This window comes from Mustelus asterias, chromosome 21, assembly GCF_964213995.1.
Source record: "Mustelus asterias chromosome 21, sMusAst1.hap1.1, whole genome shotgun sequence".
Lineage (NCBI taxonomy): Eukaryota > Metazoa > Chordata > Chondrichthyes > Carcharhiniformes > Triakidae > Mustelus > Mustelus asterias.
The window spans coordinates 63,601,304-63,619,849 of NC_135821.1; the positions used below are offsets into that span (position 1 = coordinate 63,601,304).

At 48.3% G+C, this 18,546-nt stretch overlaps 1 protein-coding gene across 3 annotated transcripts in view; it reads right to left on the reverse strand.

The window, feature by feature from the left end:
• The window catches only part of LOC144509338 (PR domain zinc finger protein 1-like), a 53,665-nt gene that overhangs the window by 10,523 nt on the left and 24,596 nt on the right, over positions 1-18,546 (reverse strand). The window contains exons 2-3 of one of the 3 annotated variants that reach the window (XM_078238016.1): positions 18,290-18,409; positions 9,859-10,111 (exon numbers count right to left, since the gene is read on the reverse strand). In XM_078238016.1, coding sequence (XP_078094142.1) covers positions 9,859-10,111; positions 18,290-18,409 — 373 coding nt within the window. Of the gene's footprint in view, positions 1-9,858; positions 10,112-10,280; positions 10,391-18,289; positions 18,410-18,546 lie in introns of those variants that run through there. The other 2 variants (XM_078238018.1, XM_078238019.1) reach the window with 2 other exon arrangements.

Here is an 18,546-nt window from a genome sequence, read left to right on the forward strand (position 1 = left end):
ACAATCAGAGGTGGTTTTAATGCAAAAAAACATAAGGGGAATTGGGTTGAAAAAATATTTATACTGAGTCACTAAAATCTTTACCCCACGAGTGAGCTTGATGGGTACAACATTTCCTCCGTTTGATATATTTTGTCACCCCAGTTCACTTGGTAGCACTCTTGCATCTGAGTCTTTAGGATCAAACCCCACTCTGCAACTACATTGTCACCTAGGCTGACATAGCAATGCCAGGGTGGGTTGAAATATCACTCCAAAACTTGATGCTTGGAGTCACAAATGAACGAGATAGCAGGAGGGGGCAGAACGAGTGGAGCTGTGCTGGAGTCGGTGTCTTCAGGGAGGCAGTGAAGTTGGGGAGGTGAAGGGGCCTAGGTATTTAAACATTTTCAGTCACTTCACCCAGGAGCTAGAACTCGATAAGACTCTGAGTAAAAGTGTTTCTGCTTGTTTGCGCTGCTTTGCATCAAAGAAAGATTAACCGCGCTTTGATCTGTGACCAAAGATGAGCCTCCAGATAGGAGGCAAGTTGAGGCAAGGCACTCTGAACCAGAGCTTCCTCTTTCGCTGGCCCAATCATTTCTGAAGAGCTTCAGGTGGGTGGGGTCTTGGTGCAAGGGGCTGACTAACTGTGGAGAGATCACAGTCATTCTGAATTGTGCTGAATCATTTAATGCAACTCTGTGGAATTCAGTGACTGAAGGCAGCAAGGGTAGCGGCTAAAAAAAACACTGACGCAGGTAGTTTTAAACCTGAAACAAGAGAGGAATGAGAAAGAAACCAATTGTACTGAGTCATTAAATCTCAATCCTCCGCGCTCTCAACTGACAGGGGTGCGATCGAGAGAATTTTTAATTCAGTCTCAAATATTTTGCTTAGGTGGGTTGAGCAAGATGATTTTGACATGTTCATCTACCTCAGATCATTGTCGGACGAGTTAGAGACAGCCTTTCCCACTCCCTGGATTAGTCTGTGCGGCCATGTACCAATACATTGTTTACAGACCCATGACACAGGATCAGGGACAAACATTTATTTCTTACACAAAGGACTGGTTCCTGATTCTAGATCCTTTTATATTGCTAATCTGGGCCAGGGTTCATGCCCACGGGAGTTAATCTGGGGATGGTGGGAACATAGTGTATTGGGTGCTTGTCACCCTTTAAATAGAGCGGCCTTATTGACAGGATCAGTCTGGCAAAGCATGGCTCACATTGAATGATAAAATCATACGTTGCAAAAGAGGCCATTCAGTCGTTTGGGCCTGTACCAGTCCTTTGGTAAAGGTATCCAATTAATCCCACACCCCCTGCCCTTTTTCTATAACCCTGATATTTTCTCCCCGTTCGGTATTAATCCAAATCTCTATGTTTAAAGTTCCTAGGTATGCTTTCACTACTCCATCAGCCAGTACATTGTAGATCGCTATAACTCACTACAGGAGCCAACACATCTCCCCTCATTCTTTTGCCAATTATCTGAAACCCGTGCCCTCTGGTTCCCGAGGCTTCTGTCCCTGGGAACTATTTCTCCCTTTTTACACAAACAAAAACCCTCACTAATTTCAAATTGTAATTATCAGAAAGTGTGGCAGGGTAGACTGCAGCTGAGTAATGGGGCAGGGCTTATATCTGTTTGAGCAGACTTTCCATTACTTCAATGTTTTTGTCATGTACGACTCAATATTTCCCGAAAGCTTCTTGATTAGGGGAAAACAACTCTCGGTACTGCTCCCACTGATCCTGGCATCAGCCCCATAACAAAGCCTCGGAATAACAATGGAACGGAATGTCTGCTGCATCAACTCCATGTGCTGTGCCCGGCACAGGATTCAATCTTTCCAAAGCTTGTCAAAGCAGGAGTGACGCAAGCAGATCAGTCATTGTGACTCAAAGAAACCTGGGCTGATATTCGGTTTTGAGATTGGAGTGGTGCAAGAGCACAGGTGCAGTCCTAGAAACATACCTTCAGCACTCGAGAGACTGAAGTGACTTTAGAGAGGCAATCACACCCTGTTATAGGCTACACCTTGATACAACTGCCTATCCTAACTGTAGAGGAGTCCCATTCATCCGTCACCCCTGCGCTTGCTAAACTTGCTAAACCATCCGGGATCGATTTTAAAATTCTCCTTCTAATCTGCAAATCGCTTTGTGACCTTACTCCCTCCCTAGCTCTGTAACCTTCCTGTAAAACTTCTGCACTTGTTCAATGCTGGACTCACGCGAATACCCAATTTCTCTCACTTCATCACGAGCAACCATGCCTTCAGCTGTCTTGGCCTCAGGCCCTGGAGTTCCCTTCCTAAACATTGCTGCCTCTCCCTCCTCATGTAAGATGTTCCTTAAAACCTACCTCCTTGAACAAGCTTTTGGTCATCTGTCCTAATGGCTCAATGTCACATTTCTGCCTCCCTAAGAAGTGGCTCCAGATGTTTTGCATTAGAAATGCAGTACAAATGGATTGTTGCTCTGTCAGTCAGTGTGTGGGTTTATTTTCGACTTGTCATGTTTAAATGTGATTCATTGTTTTCTCAAATTGAAAGTCAATATTGTACAAAAGAACAAAGTACAGCACTGGAACAGGCCCTCCGGCCCTCCGAACCTGTGCCGATCATTATGGCCTAACTAAACAAACACCTTCTGCTTTTACTCAGTCCGTATCCCTCTATTTCCTCCCTATTCATGTACCCATCCGGATGCCTCTTAAATGTTGCTAATGTGCCTGCTTCCATCACCCCCTCTGCCGCGTTCCAGGCACCCATCACTCTCTGTGTGAAACATTTCCCCCGTACATCTCCCTTAAACTTTCCCCCTCTCACTTTGAACCTGTGCCCCCTTGTAATTGACACTTCCATCCTTGGAAAAAGCCTCTGACTGTCCACCCTGTTTATGCCTCTGATAATTTTGTAGACCTCTATCAGGTCTCCCCTCAGCCTCTGTCTTTCCAGTGAAAATAATCTTAGTTTATCCAACCTCTCCTCATAGCCAATGCCCTCGAGACCAGGCAACATCCTGGTGAACCTTCGCACTGCTGCTTACGGACTCTCCATGAGCACTGGCCATTTATGAATCAACTCATTTAGATTTGGTTTTTCAAAAGATACATTCCTCTTCAGTTAGAATGTAAACTGCAGACGGGTAGCGAAATGCTTTATTCTAGCAAGTCCCCTCAAATCAAACTCAGATGGGCTGCATTCTTCCCTGGTTGTAAAGATTCTTAAAAATAAATTCTTGATGCTCTCCCAGATGGACGTGAAAGATTCCCTGGCACAGTTTTAAAGAGGAGTAGGCAACTTCTTCCTAGAGTACTAGCCAATATTCATCCCTCAACCAACATCATGAAAAACAGATCTCACTGCTGTTGGCAGCACCTTACTGTGCAATACTAGTTGCTGCATCTCCGAGAAGAGATGGCAGCATGGTGGCACAGTGGTTAGCACTGCTGCCTCACAGCACCAGGGACCCAGGTTCAATTGCAACCTCGGGTCACTGTCTGTGTGGAGTTTGCACATTCTCTCCACGTCACTGTGGGTTTCCTCCGGGTGCTCCAGTTTCCACCCACAGTCCAAAGATGTGCAGGTTAGGTTGTTTGGCCATGCTAAATTGACCCTAGTGTCGGGGGATTAGCAGGCTAAATATGTGGGTTACGGGAATAGGGTCTGGGTGGGATTGTGGGCGGTGCAGACTTGATGGGCCGAATGACCTCCCTCTGCACTGTAGGGATTCTATGAAGAGGTGCCTATGCTTCAGAAGGATTTCATTGGCCGTAAAGTGCTTTGAGATTACTCAAGGTGGGGAAAGGTGGTTTAGAAATGCAAGTCTTGGCACACACCATAAAACTGACCATTTAGTGGTAAACCATTCTAGAGTTTACTTAGATAGCTTGTGTGGGATCTGGAGAAAATTCACACTGATGTAGCTGGAGACATTACTCTATCATGCAGATTGTGGGAGGAATTTAAAATACGGCCTTTTTTTAAAAAAAGATTAGTTTACTTTGTCACGCCTCTGCCCTGCATTAATATCTGAACAACACTAGCCACGGAGAGCTTAACTAACTGACACCAACTCTAGAAACACAAGCTTGCATGCACAAAGTTCATCCGGGGTTCAGCCCTTTCGAGCCAACCTTAGCACTGATTTCCCTCGCCGAGATATTCTGCCGTTGAATAACTGAAGGCAATATTTGAGTCAAATAAAACCTCAGAATTGTTTTTGGATTTTGCAGTAATGTGGAACTGACTGACTGACATTCAACCCTACTTTCTGTTTCATTTTGAATGGCCTGAAACTGCCGGGAGGGACAGGGACCACGTTACTGGAAGGGGCTAACACAGCAAATATTGTATATTTTTTTCCTAGCTGAAAAGACAGCACTTTGAGATGCGTCTTCTCAGTCTCTGAACTGAGCATCCTTTTTATCACCCCCCCCCCGGCTAGTTTTTCATTTGTTGTTTATTTATCCAAGTTGCTCTCCCTCTTCCTCGCTGACAGGGATTCAATCTCGCTGAGACACATATATCAGTCCAGGTGTTCAGAGGTATTGGAATTTAGGTGCACTCAACATCTCACTCAATTGGCTATCATTTTCAAGAGAGTTTGGACACCAAATTCATGGAATCATAGAATCCCTACAATGCAGATGGAGGCCATTCGGCCCATCAAGTCAATACTGACAGCAATCCCACTCAGGCCCTATCCCCATAACCCTACGTATTTACCCTGCTGGTCCCCTGATGCTAAGGGGCAATTTAGCATGGCCAATCAACCTAACTCACACATTTTTGGATTGTGGGAGGAAACCGGAGCACCCGGAGGAAGCCCACGCAGACACTGGGAGAACGTGCAGACTCCGCACAGACAGTGACCCAAGGCCGGAACTGAATCCGGGTGCCCAGCAGTGTGAGGCAGCAGTGCTAACCATTGTGCCACCGTGACATATATAACATCTTTAGCATAATAAAACATCCCAAAGTGCTTCAATTATTCAACAACACTGAGCCACATAAAGAAACATTAGAATCGGGTGCCAATACTTGGTCAGAGGTACATTATAAGGTGTGTCTTAAGGGAGGAGGGAGAGGTAAAGATGCAGAAAGGGTTGGAGAGGAAACTTCAGAGCTAAAGGGTTCAGCAACTGAAGGCACAGCTGTTAATAGTGGAGCGAATGGATGCACACGAGACCAGAATTGGAGCAAAGTGGCTTTTTTAAGAGGGTTATCAGATAGGAGGAGGTCACAGACATAGGCAGGGGGCAAGGACCATGCGGGAATTTGAAAACAAGCATGGGAACATTTAAACTTGTGCAACAGGAATCAATGTAGTTCGTCAGACACATGGTAATGGTGAGAGCTAGGAGATGGGCTGCAGCGCAGAAATGGATATTGTCATGGTTTTGAGCTTTGGTTGGTAGGGTGTTGCAATTGAGTGCGATTCCCCCACCACCCTCAGCCATTTATGCATTGTTCAGTGGGGGCACTGTTCTGAAACAGGCACTTTACTGGATTTCCCCCTCTCTAATCAGCCACAAGCTGCAGTGATACAGCCAAACTGTCCATCATTAAAAGGAAGCGAGTTAGTTTGTGCTGAGCAATAACAGAGTAAGTTACTGAGAGAAAGCGAGCCGGGCCTTACTAACACCCCAGGGTAGGGAGAGGGGGGGAGTGTGAGGACAAATTAATTTTTCAATTTGTGGCTGTGACACGTAATAGAAACCTGTTTAGCAGGACAAACACTTGTCAAACCACATTTCAAGACAAAAGAGAATTGTTGCTTGTTACTCAACCAGCAACAGCAAGGCGCCAGCTCCTAAACTGATATCATACAAGAGAAAGCTGGGGTGGGATGAAGTCCGTGCTTTCAGAGGTGTGATCAATGACCACAGGGTAAGGTGGAACTAGGCAGATTAAATGACTATAGAAAGCCAAGCAATATATTAGTCATGAAGCATTTCAGATATAACTTGCGTATGTAAGATTGACACACACAAACAAACACACACACAGACATGCACACACACGCACATACACACAGACACACATGCACACAAACACGTACGCACAGGCACAGACACACAAACACACATGCACACAAACATCTACACACACACACAAATACGTACACATGCACACACATATGCACAAACACACAAACAGACATGCACACACACGCACATACATGCAGACACACATGCACATACACACATGCACACACACATACACACATGCACACAAACACGTACACATGCATACACACACAGGCACAGACGGACACACATTCTCCCTTACTCTTGCCCCTTTCCTCAATACTGTCTCATTCGCACTTTGCCTGTTTGAATTTGAATGCTTTGGAATCAAGATCTCTGCCCACAAGTTTTAGAAGCATTATTTTTGAAGCAAAACACAGAAGGGGTAGAGGGCGGCGTGAGGACAGGCACAGCATCTAACAGTTTCAAAAAGAGATTCTGTTGAAAGGTTATGTGAGCTGTTTGAGGGTGAATTCAGTTCAATATGCCCTCACCCCTCCGGCACACCAAATAGAGATGGAAATATTACAATCACAAGACAGAGCTCTGACTGCAGACTGATCTGTGGAATGAAAATAAAAGGGATTCTTTTTCAAAAGGTGCAACAAACAGGAGGGATCAAAGGGAAAAGGAGTCAGGGAGGGATACAAACTGCTCCTGTTAAGATGTGAAGGTGTGAGAAAGGATGCAATAAAGATTCACAAGAAAGGTTCCAGGGATGAGAGAGGTGGATAGATTGGAGAGGTTAGGATTGTTGTTCTTGGAGAAGAGAAGGTTGAAAGGAGATTTGACAGAAATGTTCAAAATCATGAGAGGTCTGGACAGAGTAAATAGAGAGAAACTGGTGGAAGGATTGAGAACCAGAGGGCACAGGTTTCGGGAGATTGGCAAAACACTGGCAAAATGAGGAGAAACTTTTTCACAAAGCGTGTGGTTAAGGCACGGGCAGCACACAGTGGCGCAGTGGTTAGCACTGCTGCCTCACAGCAGCAGGGACCCGGGTTCAATTCACAGCTTGGGCACATTTTCCCCGTGTCTGTGTGAGTTTCCTCCGGGTACTCCGGCTTCCTCCCACAGTCCAAAAGACTGGCCATGCTAAATTCCCCCTCAGTGTATCCGAACAGGCGCCAGAGTGTGGCGACTAGGGGATTGTCACAGTAATTTGCGATGGAGACAGTTTCAGTCGAGACATTCAAGAGGGAATGAGGCTATTCGCTGGAGAGGAACAATGTGCAGGGCCACAGGGGAAATGGCACTGGCTAAATTCCTCCTTTGGTGAGTCCGCACTGGCACGATGGGCTGAATGGCCTCTTTCTGCTTTGTGATTCTGTTTTGGAATTTTTGGGAACCTGCCCGCTTGGTGAAGAGTGGGTGCCTTCTGATCAGCAATGCAAGAGAAGCGCACATCCCTCCCAAAATATTTAAAGTGTTTCCTCCGGGGGAAAGTACAAAGGGGCTGGGGGCGGGGGGTGGGGGGCGGAGGTGGATTGTTTGAAATTGTAAGTAACTTTTTTATAAAGGAAGAGTTTATCTCACCTATCGCACCTCGAGTTAAAAGGGAAAAAAATTATCAGGTAATCAAATCTCCCGGCGTCCCGCACTGACTGAACGCCAACAATAAACTCCCTGCCAAATCTGCTTCTCACTTTCCCCTCGCTTGATCGGAGGCGGAACACAAAGCAAAGAGGTCCCTGACTGAGGCTACAATGAATGGAATTTCTCTTTACACCGAATTCAAACCAGGTTTGATGGTGGGGTGCTGCTTATTGATGCTTATCCCCTCCAGAACTTCTGTCCGGGTGCCGCTGTTGGACACACAGGGGTGACATTCCCTTCTCCCATCCCGCTTTCAAATGCCTAAATACCTGGTGCCAAGCGCGGCTCCAGTGCCCAGGACTGAGGCAGTGGTAGCCACCAGCATGCGTTAACTTTCTGAATGATATCAATAATGACAGCTCGTCACCCTGAACCCATTCCAATCGGAACCTCCCTACACTGCCAGGGTTCAGGAAAGTCCCTCAGGTACTGAGGTGTGAGGATCATCTCTGTCCTCGTCAGTAACCCGCTGCTTATTGTAAACAGCACATCCGATCAGCTCCCCCAACACTCTCACTCCCTCTCCCCCAGCACTCTCCCCCCCCCAGCACTCTCTCACTCCCTCTCCCCCAGCACTCTCTCACTCCCTCGCCCCCAGCACTCTCACTCCCTCTCCCCCAGCATTCTCTCCCCCAATACTCTCTCACTCCCTCTCCCCCAGCACTCTCTCCCCCAATACTCTCTCATTCCCTCTCCCCCAGCACTCTCTCACTCCCTCTCCCCAGCAATCTCTCACTCCCTCTCCCCCAGCACTCTCTCCCCCAGCACTCTCACTCCCTCTCCCCCAGCACTCTCACTCCCTCTCCCCCAGCACTCTCCCCCCCAGCACTCTCACTCCCTCTCCCCCAGCACTCTCACTCCCTCTCCCCCAGCACTCTCTCCCCCAACACTCTCATTCCCACTCCCCCAGCACTCTCTCACTCCCTCTCCCCCAGCACTCACTCCCCCAGCACTCTCACTCCCTCTCCCCCAACACTCTCACTCCATCTCCCTCAGCACTCTCTCCCCCAGCACTCTCTCACTCCCTCTCCCCACACATCTCCGGGCTGTTACACACTCAAACCCCCTCCCCCGCGGGGGTGGCGGGGGGCGGGGGGGGAGGGGGCGGCGGAGTTGGTTCTATTTCTCCAGTTGACGGATCATTGTAAATACAGCACTGAATAGAGGATTACTGTCAGTGTGGGGGGCAGGGTAAAAATATTTACAAAGTCCTGACCAGGTGGGTGAGAAAGGGACAGCAGCAAACTCTAGAATTGGAGAGAGTGTAGAAAGCATTCCCTCTGTGACTTACCTGGGGTTCCTGCCTGTTCCTGGGACTGAGAGGACTGCATTAACTGGGGAGGGCTGGGGGGGGGGGGGGGGGGGGGTCTCAGAAATTGGGAAGGTGGTTCCACTTAACAACCGTCATCGTAAACCATAATTATGTGTCTGTTGCACCTCCAGCAATCTAACGGTGTGTGGGCAAATTATTCAAATTATTCAACTATTCTAACTTTCAATGTGAAGGGACGGATCAGGACAGGGTCCGCCTGGCTGCAGTAAAGAGGCAAGGGAATCATTTTCAAATGACACACACACCCGAACCACTTAATACAAACAGGACCAAATTCTTTCAACAATATCCCCCTCACACCCCTCTCCCCTCACACCTTTTTCCCCACACAACCCCCTCTCCCCACACAGCCCCCTCTCCCCACACAGCCCCCTCTCCCCACACAACCCCTCTCCCCACACAACCCCCTCTCCCCACACAGCCCCCTCTCCCCACACAGCCCCCTCTCCCCACACAGCCCCCTCTCCCCACACAGCCCCCTCTCCCCACACAACCCCCTCTCCCCACTCACCCCCTCTCCCCACACAACCCCCTCTCCCCACACAACCCCCTCTCCCCACACAACCCCCTCTCCCCACTCACCCCCTCTCCCCACACATGCCCCCTCTCCCCACACAACCCCCTCTCCCCACTCACCCCCTCTCCCCACACAACCCCCTCTCCCCACACAACCCCCTCTCCCCACACAACCCCCTCTCCCCACTCACCCCCTCTCCCCACATATCTCTCCCCACTAACCCCCTTTCTCTCCACATCTCTCCCCACACCCCTCCCTCATACATCCCCTCTCCACCCACAGATCCCCCCTCTCCACCACACCACATCCCCCTCCCATACACCCCCTCTCCACCCATAGACCCAAACAAGACACGAGAAATCAGGTAGCGTTTGCTGAGACTCACTGAGATTTAACATCAGCAGGTCAGCGGTCGGAGGATAGTTCAGTCTCTGGGCGAACTCGCGGCTGTACCAGACCAGCAGCTCATTGTTGGGAGGGATGGGCTTCACTGTGTAGAAGTAAATATCGGTGCCGTTCTGACAGGCCACCAGATTCTGCTCCTCGGGCGAGTGTGCGGGGTTCACGTACCGCATCCAGTTACTCTGACACACGTTGTAGCCGTCCAGAAAGTGATGGAGTTTCCCGGAGGAATAGACCTGGTGGCGACATTAAACGGAATAGAGTTTAAGAGAAAAGGAATTTGTCGACGAAGAAAAATCAAAAAAAAAGAAAAAAAGGTGAACTCGAATGTCACCTGTAATTCGGATTGACTTTTAAATGTTTTAAGCTGGAGGAAAGTAATCAAAAACAAACGGGTTTAGCAACCTGCTCCATGTAAATCACAAGCCCTACTTTTGCAAGGCGCTTGTTATTGGGAGTGTGGCAGAGAATCGGGAGCACAATCCTTCACACCTTCCTGCTTGTCAGATTGTAATGAACTCTCGCAATGTCATGATAACTGAGCTATTTATCAGAGTTATCACATGGTAGCAGTGAGCTCATTTGGTGACATCATGTTTCTGAGGGTTGGATCTTCCTCTGTGTGTGTGTCTGTTTCGCTGTCTCTCTCTCTCTTCCACCCTTGAGTTTTTGCAACCTCAGTTACCCACCCTCTCCCCTCCCCCCCCCCCCCCCCCCCGCAGGCATTTCTATTCTGAACTCAACACAACACAATTCCTGTGTGTGTGTGTATTTTGCCAGAGAAAGTACAACAGGAAGGAAAGTCACATCACAAACGCTGCGGTGATTCAATTCTTCTGAATACGGGAATGGCGTTCAGCCAGGGGATTTTGATCAAGGCACAGGAATCGACATGCAAATATTGATTGTATCTGTGGCAGCTTTTTAACCTTTTTTGGCCAGATTTGTGCAGCCATCTCTAACGCGGCAGGAAGGAAAGTGATATCAGGTTATGCAACCCCACTATTTCTTGCTGTTTTGTTTTTAAGCATTCCAAGCTGGCGTGGACAGCTCAGAGTCGGGAGGTAGCTCCGATGTTGAACGGGGTCGATTCCATACCTGCCTTCGCAACTTCCGAATGCAGCAGAGATCTATGCAACAACCCGACACAGTTCAGACTAATGTTGCTGCGATTCTAAACTCCAAACAGGTGTCACTTTGTTTCAAAGATTCTCTTTCCCACTTTATCGCGCCCGCACACACTGACTCTCACTGGGATACAATACAGTTCCACACACACTGACTCTCACTGGGTACAGTTCCACACACACACTGACTCACACTGGGGTACAGCTCCACACACACTGACTGTCACTGGGATACAGTTCCACACACACTGACTCTCACTGGGTACAGTTCCACACACACACTGACTCACACAGGGGTACAGCTCCACACACACTGACTCTCACTCGGATACAGTTCCACACACACTGACTCTCACTGGGTACAGTTCCACACACACACTGACTCACTGGGGTACAGCTCCACACACACTGACTCTCACTGGGATACAGTTCCACACACACTGACTCTCACTGGGTACAGTTCCACACACACACTGACTCACACTGGGGTACAGCTCCACACACACTGACTGTCACTGGGATACAGTTCCACACACACTGACTCTTACTGGGCTACAGTTCCATACACACACAGATTGGTTCTCACTGGGGTTCACTGGCTCTCAATACAATAACTAGCAATAAAGCAAAACATCCCCAAGGCATTTATGAAAGCAAATAGCAAACACATTGAACAGGTGACCAGAGGCTGTGTTTTAGGGGTGTCTTATCGGTGAAAGATGTGAAGTGACAAAGGTGCTTAATGAGGGAACTCCAGGGCTAGGGGTCTAGACAGCTGAACTCACTGTCAGCAATAATGGAATGATGAGAATTGGTGATGTGGCAGATCCCAGTTTGGGAGAAGTGAGGGGTCACTGGGGTTCAGTTCCACTTTCTATTCCACAGGTCCTGCAAACCTAGATGCTCAATGCTGGCAAATTATTGAGCCGTGTGGCTGTCCATTCTAACCTCAGACATATGCAGGCACAAACACCTCTCATGTGGGGTTGGGGCTTGGTGGGTGATCAGAAGGAAGAAGCATGGCTGATTTCCCATCCACCTCTTCCTCTCAGCCCCAGACTGGGAATACTGAGGCCTATTGCAAGCTCGATGGGCCGAATGGCTTCCTTCTGCACTGTAGGGATTGCATGATTCTATTGGGACATTGACAGCACTGCAGGTAATGAACTAGAATCTTCATCCTCCAGCTGCCCAGGTGTTACCCAAGGCAGGGCCTTTATTCAGGAAATATTTGGCAGAATTGTGAAGGGGCGGCACGGCAGCACAGTGGTTAGCACTGCTGCCTCACAGTGCCAGGGACCCGGGTTCAATCCTCGGTTTGGGTCATTGTGTGCAGAGTCTGCACGTTCTCTCCGCGTCTGCGTGGGTTTCCTCCGGGTACTCCAGTTTCCTCCCAGTCTGAAAGATGTGCTGGTTAGGTGCACTGGCCATGCTAAATTCTCCCTCAGTGTACCCGAACAGGCACTGGAATGTGGCGACAAGGGGATTTTCACAATAACTTCATTGCAGTGTTAACGTCAGCCTACTTGTGACTAATAAATAATAAATAAAGATTTAACTATCAGTGTTTCGGGAAAGGCTGATGCTCTCTCTGGCCAATATTTGGGTTTACCAAGGGAATTTGCTTTACAGAGCCCTGTCATTGCAAGGTTGTACATCTGATACCGTGACCCACATTCTCAAGGGGCGTGATATTGAGAAATTACCCTGACCTTTTTAAAACGAGGAACGTTAACTGTTGCAAAGAACAGAGAGAGAGAATGGAAAGCACAGAGGGTAATGGGCTGCCACACTTTGACTTAACAATCTCAGTGCCCTGCTCCCCAATGGCAGAGTGAGTCAGCACTTACACAGCTCAGAGTATCCCAATGACAGCGTCCCAATTGCCCCCAGTCACCATCAGTAAAGCCCAACCTGACTTTTATTCCTGTGTTTCAAGTTTCGTATTGTCAAAGCAGAAACACAATTTGCTCTCAGGTAGCAATTTCACCCTTATTCCTCACCCAGACGTCACTAGAAATTCTGTGGCTTTAAAGTGCTCCCTGTCAACTTTCCCCTTAAGCCATGTGTGCACATTTGCACAGCCCACCTCATCCAGTCTCCTGGGTTATTTCGAAATCTGGGAAAGGGGCCGGAGAATCACGGCAGCAAAGCACGAGCGGATATTCCCTCAACTGGGATTATTTACAGTGTTTGCTTAATTCTTGCAGAATATTCCGGGACTTTGTTAGCCGTTTATTGTTCCTCCAACCCCGCCCCCAAAGGAGCCTGAAACTTGGTTTATAATAGAGTAGAGGAAGAATTGGGTGCTGGGGGGGGGGGGAATGCCACTTGCTAGAGCAAATTTTCGGATGTGATGCCCCACGCAGTCAAATTGCAGGGTTCGCCACTTGCCAGAGCAAACTTTGAGATGTGATGCCCCATGCAGTCAAATAGCGGGGAGCGGGGTGGGGGCACTTGGCAGAGCAAACTTTGCGATGTGATGCCCCACGCAGTCAAATAGCGGGGTGTTCCACTTGTCAGAGCAAACCTTGTGTTGTGATGCCCCACGCAGCCAAATAGCGGGGTGTGTCACTTGCCAGAGCAAATTTTGGGATGTGATGCCCCATGCAGTCAAATAGCGGGGTGTGTCACTTGCCAGAGCAAACTTTGGGATGTGATGCCCCACGCAGTCAAATAGCCGCTCACTATCCAGGCTCGCCCACTCGAAAGAACGGCCAGTTGGACATCACAAGATTTGCACTCAAACCGAAGGGCCCGGAGAGAGGGTGAACGGGGGGGTGGGGGGGGGGGGGGGAGGGTGGGGAGCTGGTGAGATAAAAGAAAGATGATGAGGAAGAGAAACTGCAAACAATAATAATTCTGAAATATATATTTATATCCACCAAAATTTCTGAGGGATTAAACTCGAGTACTCGAAACTGGAAGCGACTGTCTGTGACGTTGTTGCATAAATGCTTAACGGGTCATATCGAATTGCTTAGTGACGCTTTTATTAATAGAGAATAATTGCATTCACACCTCCCTTAAGGTTGAGAGCAATTCGATACGAGGGCTTTAAACCATAACCAAACCCAGTCCTGCTGCTGATCTACAGAGGGTGGGACAGACTAGTTCCAATATGAGGAATTTAGGGCTGATGCTTCTCTCTTCGTTGCCCCTACGCCCCCCTCCCCGCAGCTTCCCTGAATTAGATCCTGAAGTCCAGTGCGGTGAAAGGTAAAATTGATACAGCAAATTAAGAGTCAAACAGCCGGAGCGAGAATCCGGTTTAATCCCCAAACCAACTGCAAACATGGGAAAGACAAAGGAAGATAGTTAAATAGTTTAATAAGAGGTAAGGAATGCAATTTCTAAAAAAAAGTCGTTGAAAAGCAGACCCAAAAATGGGTCCAAAAGGGGTCGGTGTGACGACAGGGTGGATAGATGGGGATAAAGTCCCATCAGAATCACAGGGACTTGCGTTTTTTCTGAATGAAATAAGGCGAAATGAGACAGGCAGAACTTTCTTGGCGATAATCCCCAGGCGGCCAGCAGAGGGCAACCAGACCGAAATGTAAGTGAGTTGGATCATGGTCTCACAATCATAGAATCCCGACAGTGCACAAAGAGGCCATTCGGCCCATCGATTCTGCATCCACACTCCCACTGGGTATCTTACCCAGGCCCTTTCCCCCTACCCCCACATATTTACCCCGCTAATCACCCGAACCTACACATCTTGGGACACCAAGGAGCGATTTAGCATGGCCAATCCACATCTTTGAAGTGTAGGAGGAAACCGGAGGAAACCCATGCAGAGACGGGGAGAGTGTGCAGACTCCACACAGTCACCCAAGCCAGGAACTGAACCCAGGTCCCTGGCACTATGAGGCAGCAGTGCTAACCACTGTGCCACCCTGCCATCACTGAATCGCACAGCATAGGAAGAGGCCATAATAGTGCCTGAACTAGCTCTTTGAATGGGTTACCCAATGAATCATAGATATCCTACAGTGCAGAAGGAGGCCATTCGGCCAATCGAAAAGCACATATAATTTTGAATAAAATTTAACCTTCTCTACTCCAAAGAGAACAATTTCAGCTTTCCCACTCTGTTATATTTGTTCATGGAGTGTGAAAGTCACTGGCACAATCAGTAGTTATTGCCTGCCCCTAATTGCCCTCAGGAAGGGCAGCAGGCCTTGCAATAAAGAGGAACTGACACTGAAATTGAAAACAAAACTTCCATTGAGTCAGACTTGAAAAGCAGCCGCTGCGCGTCTGTGTCTGTTTATCTTCCTATCCTACAGGATGCCGGAGGTGTAAAAGGTGCGAGTTGTACAGTTCTTACTCTTTCAAGGTTAATGTGATGAAACTTGAGAAAGTCCCTCCCCCCGCCAATCTTGGTTTTAGTTTGTTGATCTCATCGAGCCACCACCTTGCAAACCAAACGGAGAGGGTGGGCTGGTCATTCTGTACTAATCACTGCTCTTTGGAAAACTGACAGCATTTTTCCCAAGTGACTGAGCCTGCCTTCTGTCGCTGCGTTGCACTCTTGGCCAATAATGTTGTCACACATTCGTTACGCGATGAATTTCTACGAGCTGCAGAAATGTCAGGAGGCTCAGATTAATCCCACCCTCCCCATCCCACCCCTGGGTCCCTCCTCCCCTCCCATCTTCGCCATAAAAGCTTTTAAGGGGACGGCTGGAAGTTACCACCAAAAAGACACATTTCAGAGAAGACAGTTGGCTGAATGTGGAGCGCGGTGGCACAGTGGTTAGCGCTGCTGCCTCACAGCGCCAGGGATCCGGGTTCAATTCCGGCCTTGGATCACTGTCTGTGCGGAGTCTGAACGTTCTCCCCGTATCTGCGTGAGTTTCTTTCTGGTCCTCCGGTTTCCTCCTGCACTCCAAAGATTTGCAGATTTGGTGGATTGACCATGCTAAATTGGCCATTAGTGTCAGGGGGATTAGCGGGGTACATACATGAGGTTGCAGGATAGGGTCTGGGTGGGATTGTTGTTGGTGCAGACTCAGTGGGCTGAATGGCTTCCTTCTGCACTGTAGAGAGTCTATGAGTGGGCCTCCTCTTGGCTCCACAGCAGTGGTGAAGACCATTGTTAGGTCCCTCCCGCCCAATCACTTTCCCCTTCTACTGGCTGACCCCACCTTCCAATTACTTGCCCCCATTTCCAGGGCTGACCTACAAGTGACACAATAACCTGGAACTAAAATCCTCTTCTAGGGAATTCATGTAAATGGGGCCTAATATTTGTTGTCCCTCATTTGTTTCCTGTTCGTACTGGCAAACCAGCTTTCTGGGCCTTATTTATCTATATGCTGCTGTTACTCCCAGAGAACTATTGAATGATGCAAGGTCGGAATGTTGTTGCCCATCCGTTTGGGTGCCTGTTGCAGTGGATAAAACAGTGGTCAGCTGGCTTTCTGAAGCCGAGTGTCACACAGCAGCACTGATGCTGCCAGACCTGCTGAGTTTTCCCCAACACGTTCTGTTTTTAATGTCACAGGGCAGAAATGGGTGCATGTCACCAGGTTCCTTGTCTCTTGGTCCGAGCAGCGATGCCTAGAGAGACGCCTCACACAGCCTGAAACACCTTCCAACCAAATGGGAAGCTTATCATCGCAGTCATGTCAGGGTGATACCTGCCAGATCCCAGTTATGTGGAGTGTTGGAGCTTCTGCTTCATAATCGTAGTTAGTGCCCAGCTGGAGTGTGCCAGCCTGAGCTTTGCCAACTGGTTGTTGAATTTAGCATCTCCGAGATGACAATCTCAGGCCCACTCCATCCATCTTCTTGCCAAATCCCCCAACCTCCTTCTCTCGTTAGGGACGGATCCAACTGTCTCTCCACCCCCGTTGGCACTTGATGTCCCTCTCCGATAGTTCACTCCACAACTCACAAAGTGAAAAATTTCCCCCGACTTTCCTTCTTACTCACTTCCTGATTTTTAATCTGTCAGACCAGGATTTGAACTTTCACCACACTGTGCACAGATCAGCCATTCAGAACCACAAAAACCTCAAGTAGCTCATCTCAAAATCACCTCTGTGCCAAAGAGAGTCACGCCAATTTCCTTGAACATTCTTCATGACTAAAAATTATTGAAAAATTCCAGGGATCATTTTCGCTGCTTCTCACTGGACCCCTTCAAAGCCCATAACCTTTGCCTAGTGATCAGGAAGTCAAAATTGATCACAGTCCTCCAGGTGATCTCTGAGCAGTAACAATATATCATGTGCTCTACCCCTCTGCCACTTTCTAATTTGCCCGGGGAGTGTGCAATCGATCTCATAGACCTTTCTATAATAGTGTCAGCCACGGCTCAGTCCATAGCTGCATCAGAAGATTTGGGGCGGCGCGGTGGCACAGTGATTAGCATTGCTGCCTCACAGCACCAGGGACCTGGGTTCAATTCCCGGTTTGGGTCACTGACTGTGTGGAGTTTGCACATTCTCCCTGTGTCTGTGTGGGTTCCCTCTGGGTGCTCTGGTTTCTTCCCATAGTCCAAAGATGTTTGGGTTAGGTGAATTGGCCATACTAAATTGCTCCTTAGTGTCAAGGGGACTGGCTAGGATAAATGCATGGGGTTATGGAGATAAGGCCTGGGTGGGATTGTGCAGTCTCGATCGGCTGAATGGCCTCCTTCTGCATTGTAGGAATTCTATGATTATGGGCTTCAAGTCTTGCTCCAGGAACTGGAGCACCTACTCAAGGCTGACGCCCCCAGTGCATTACCGAGGATATGTTGCACTGTCGGAGGTGCTGTGTTTTGGAGATGTCTGTTGGCCCTGTCTGTTCCCTCAAGTGAATGTAAAGATTTTTCAGCACTATTTAGAGGAGCAGGAGTGTTCTCCGTGGAATGCTGGCCAATATTTATACACTATCTAAGCCAACATCACCAAAATAGACCATAATATTTTAACAAAATACTGTGGATGCTGGAATCTGAAACAACAGAAAATGTTGCAAAATCTCAGCAGGTCTGACAGCATCTGTGGAGAGTGAATGGAGCCAACATTTCGATTCTGGATGATCCATTGTCAGAGCTGACTATTACCACCTTGCTGCTTGTGGGAGCTTGCTGTGTGCTAATTGGCTAGTGCACTTCCTGCTTTACAACAGCAGGTACATTTCAAAAGCAATTAATTGGCTGTACAGGACTGTCTGTCCTGAGGATGGGAAAGGTGTTATCTGAATGCAAATCCTTTCCAACCTTTCATAATGGGGAGGTGGAGATACAAGTATCTGATCAGCAACTGCCATTGGCCTTGACTAACTTACCCTCCAGAAATACTTCCGGTTTATGTTCTTTGGGACATTGTCTTTGGTGTAGATATCCCCAACCAGTGGCCCAAAACGTGTCCCTTGGGGGATGTATTCCTTGCTGATTACTCCAATCACCTGTGGGTAAAAAGAGAGAGGCATTGGTCAGAGGTTACGCACTTGTCCAAACCCCTTCAGCCCCCTGATTTGCTCACCGTGCCGATCACACAATCAAAGGAGCAAAGAAAGAAAACATCTGGAAGAAAACAGTAAAG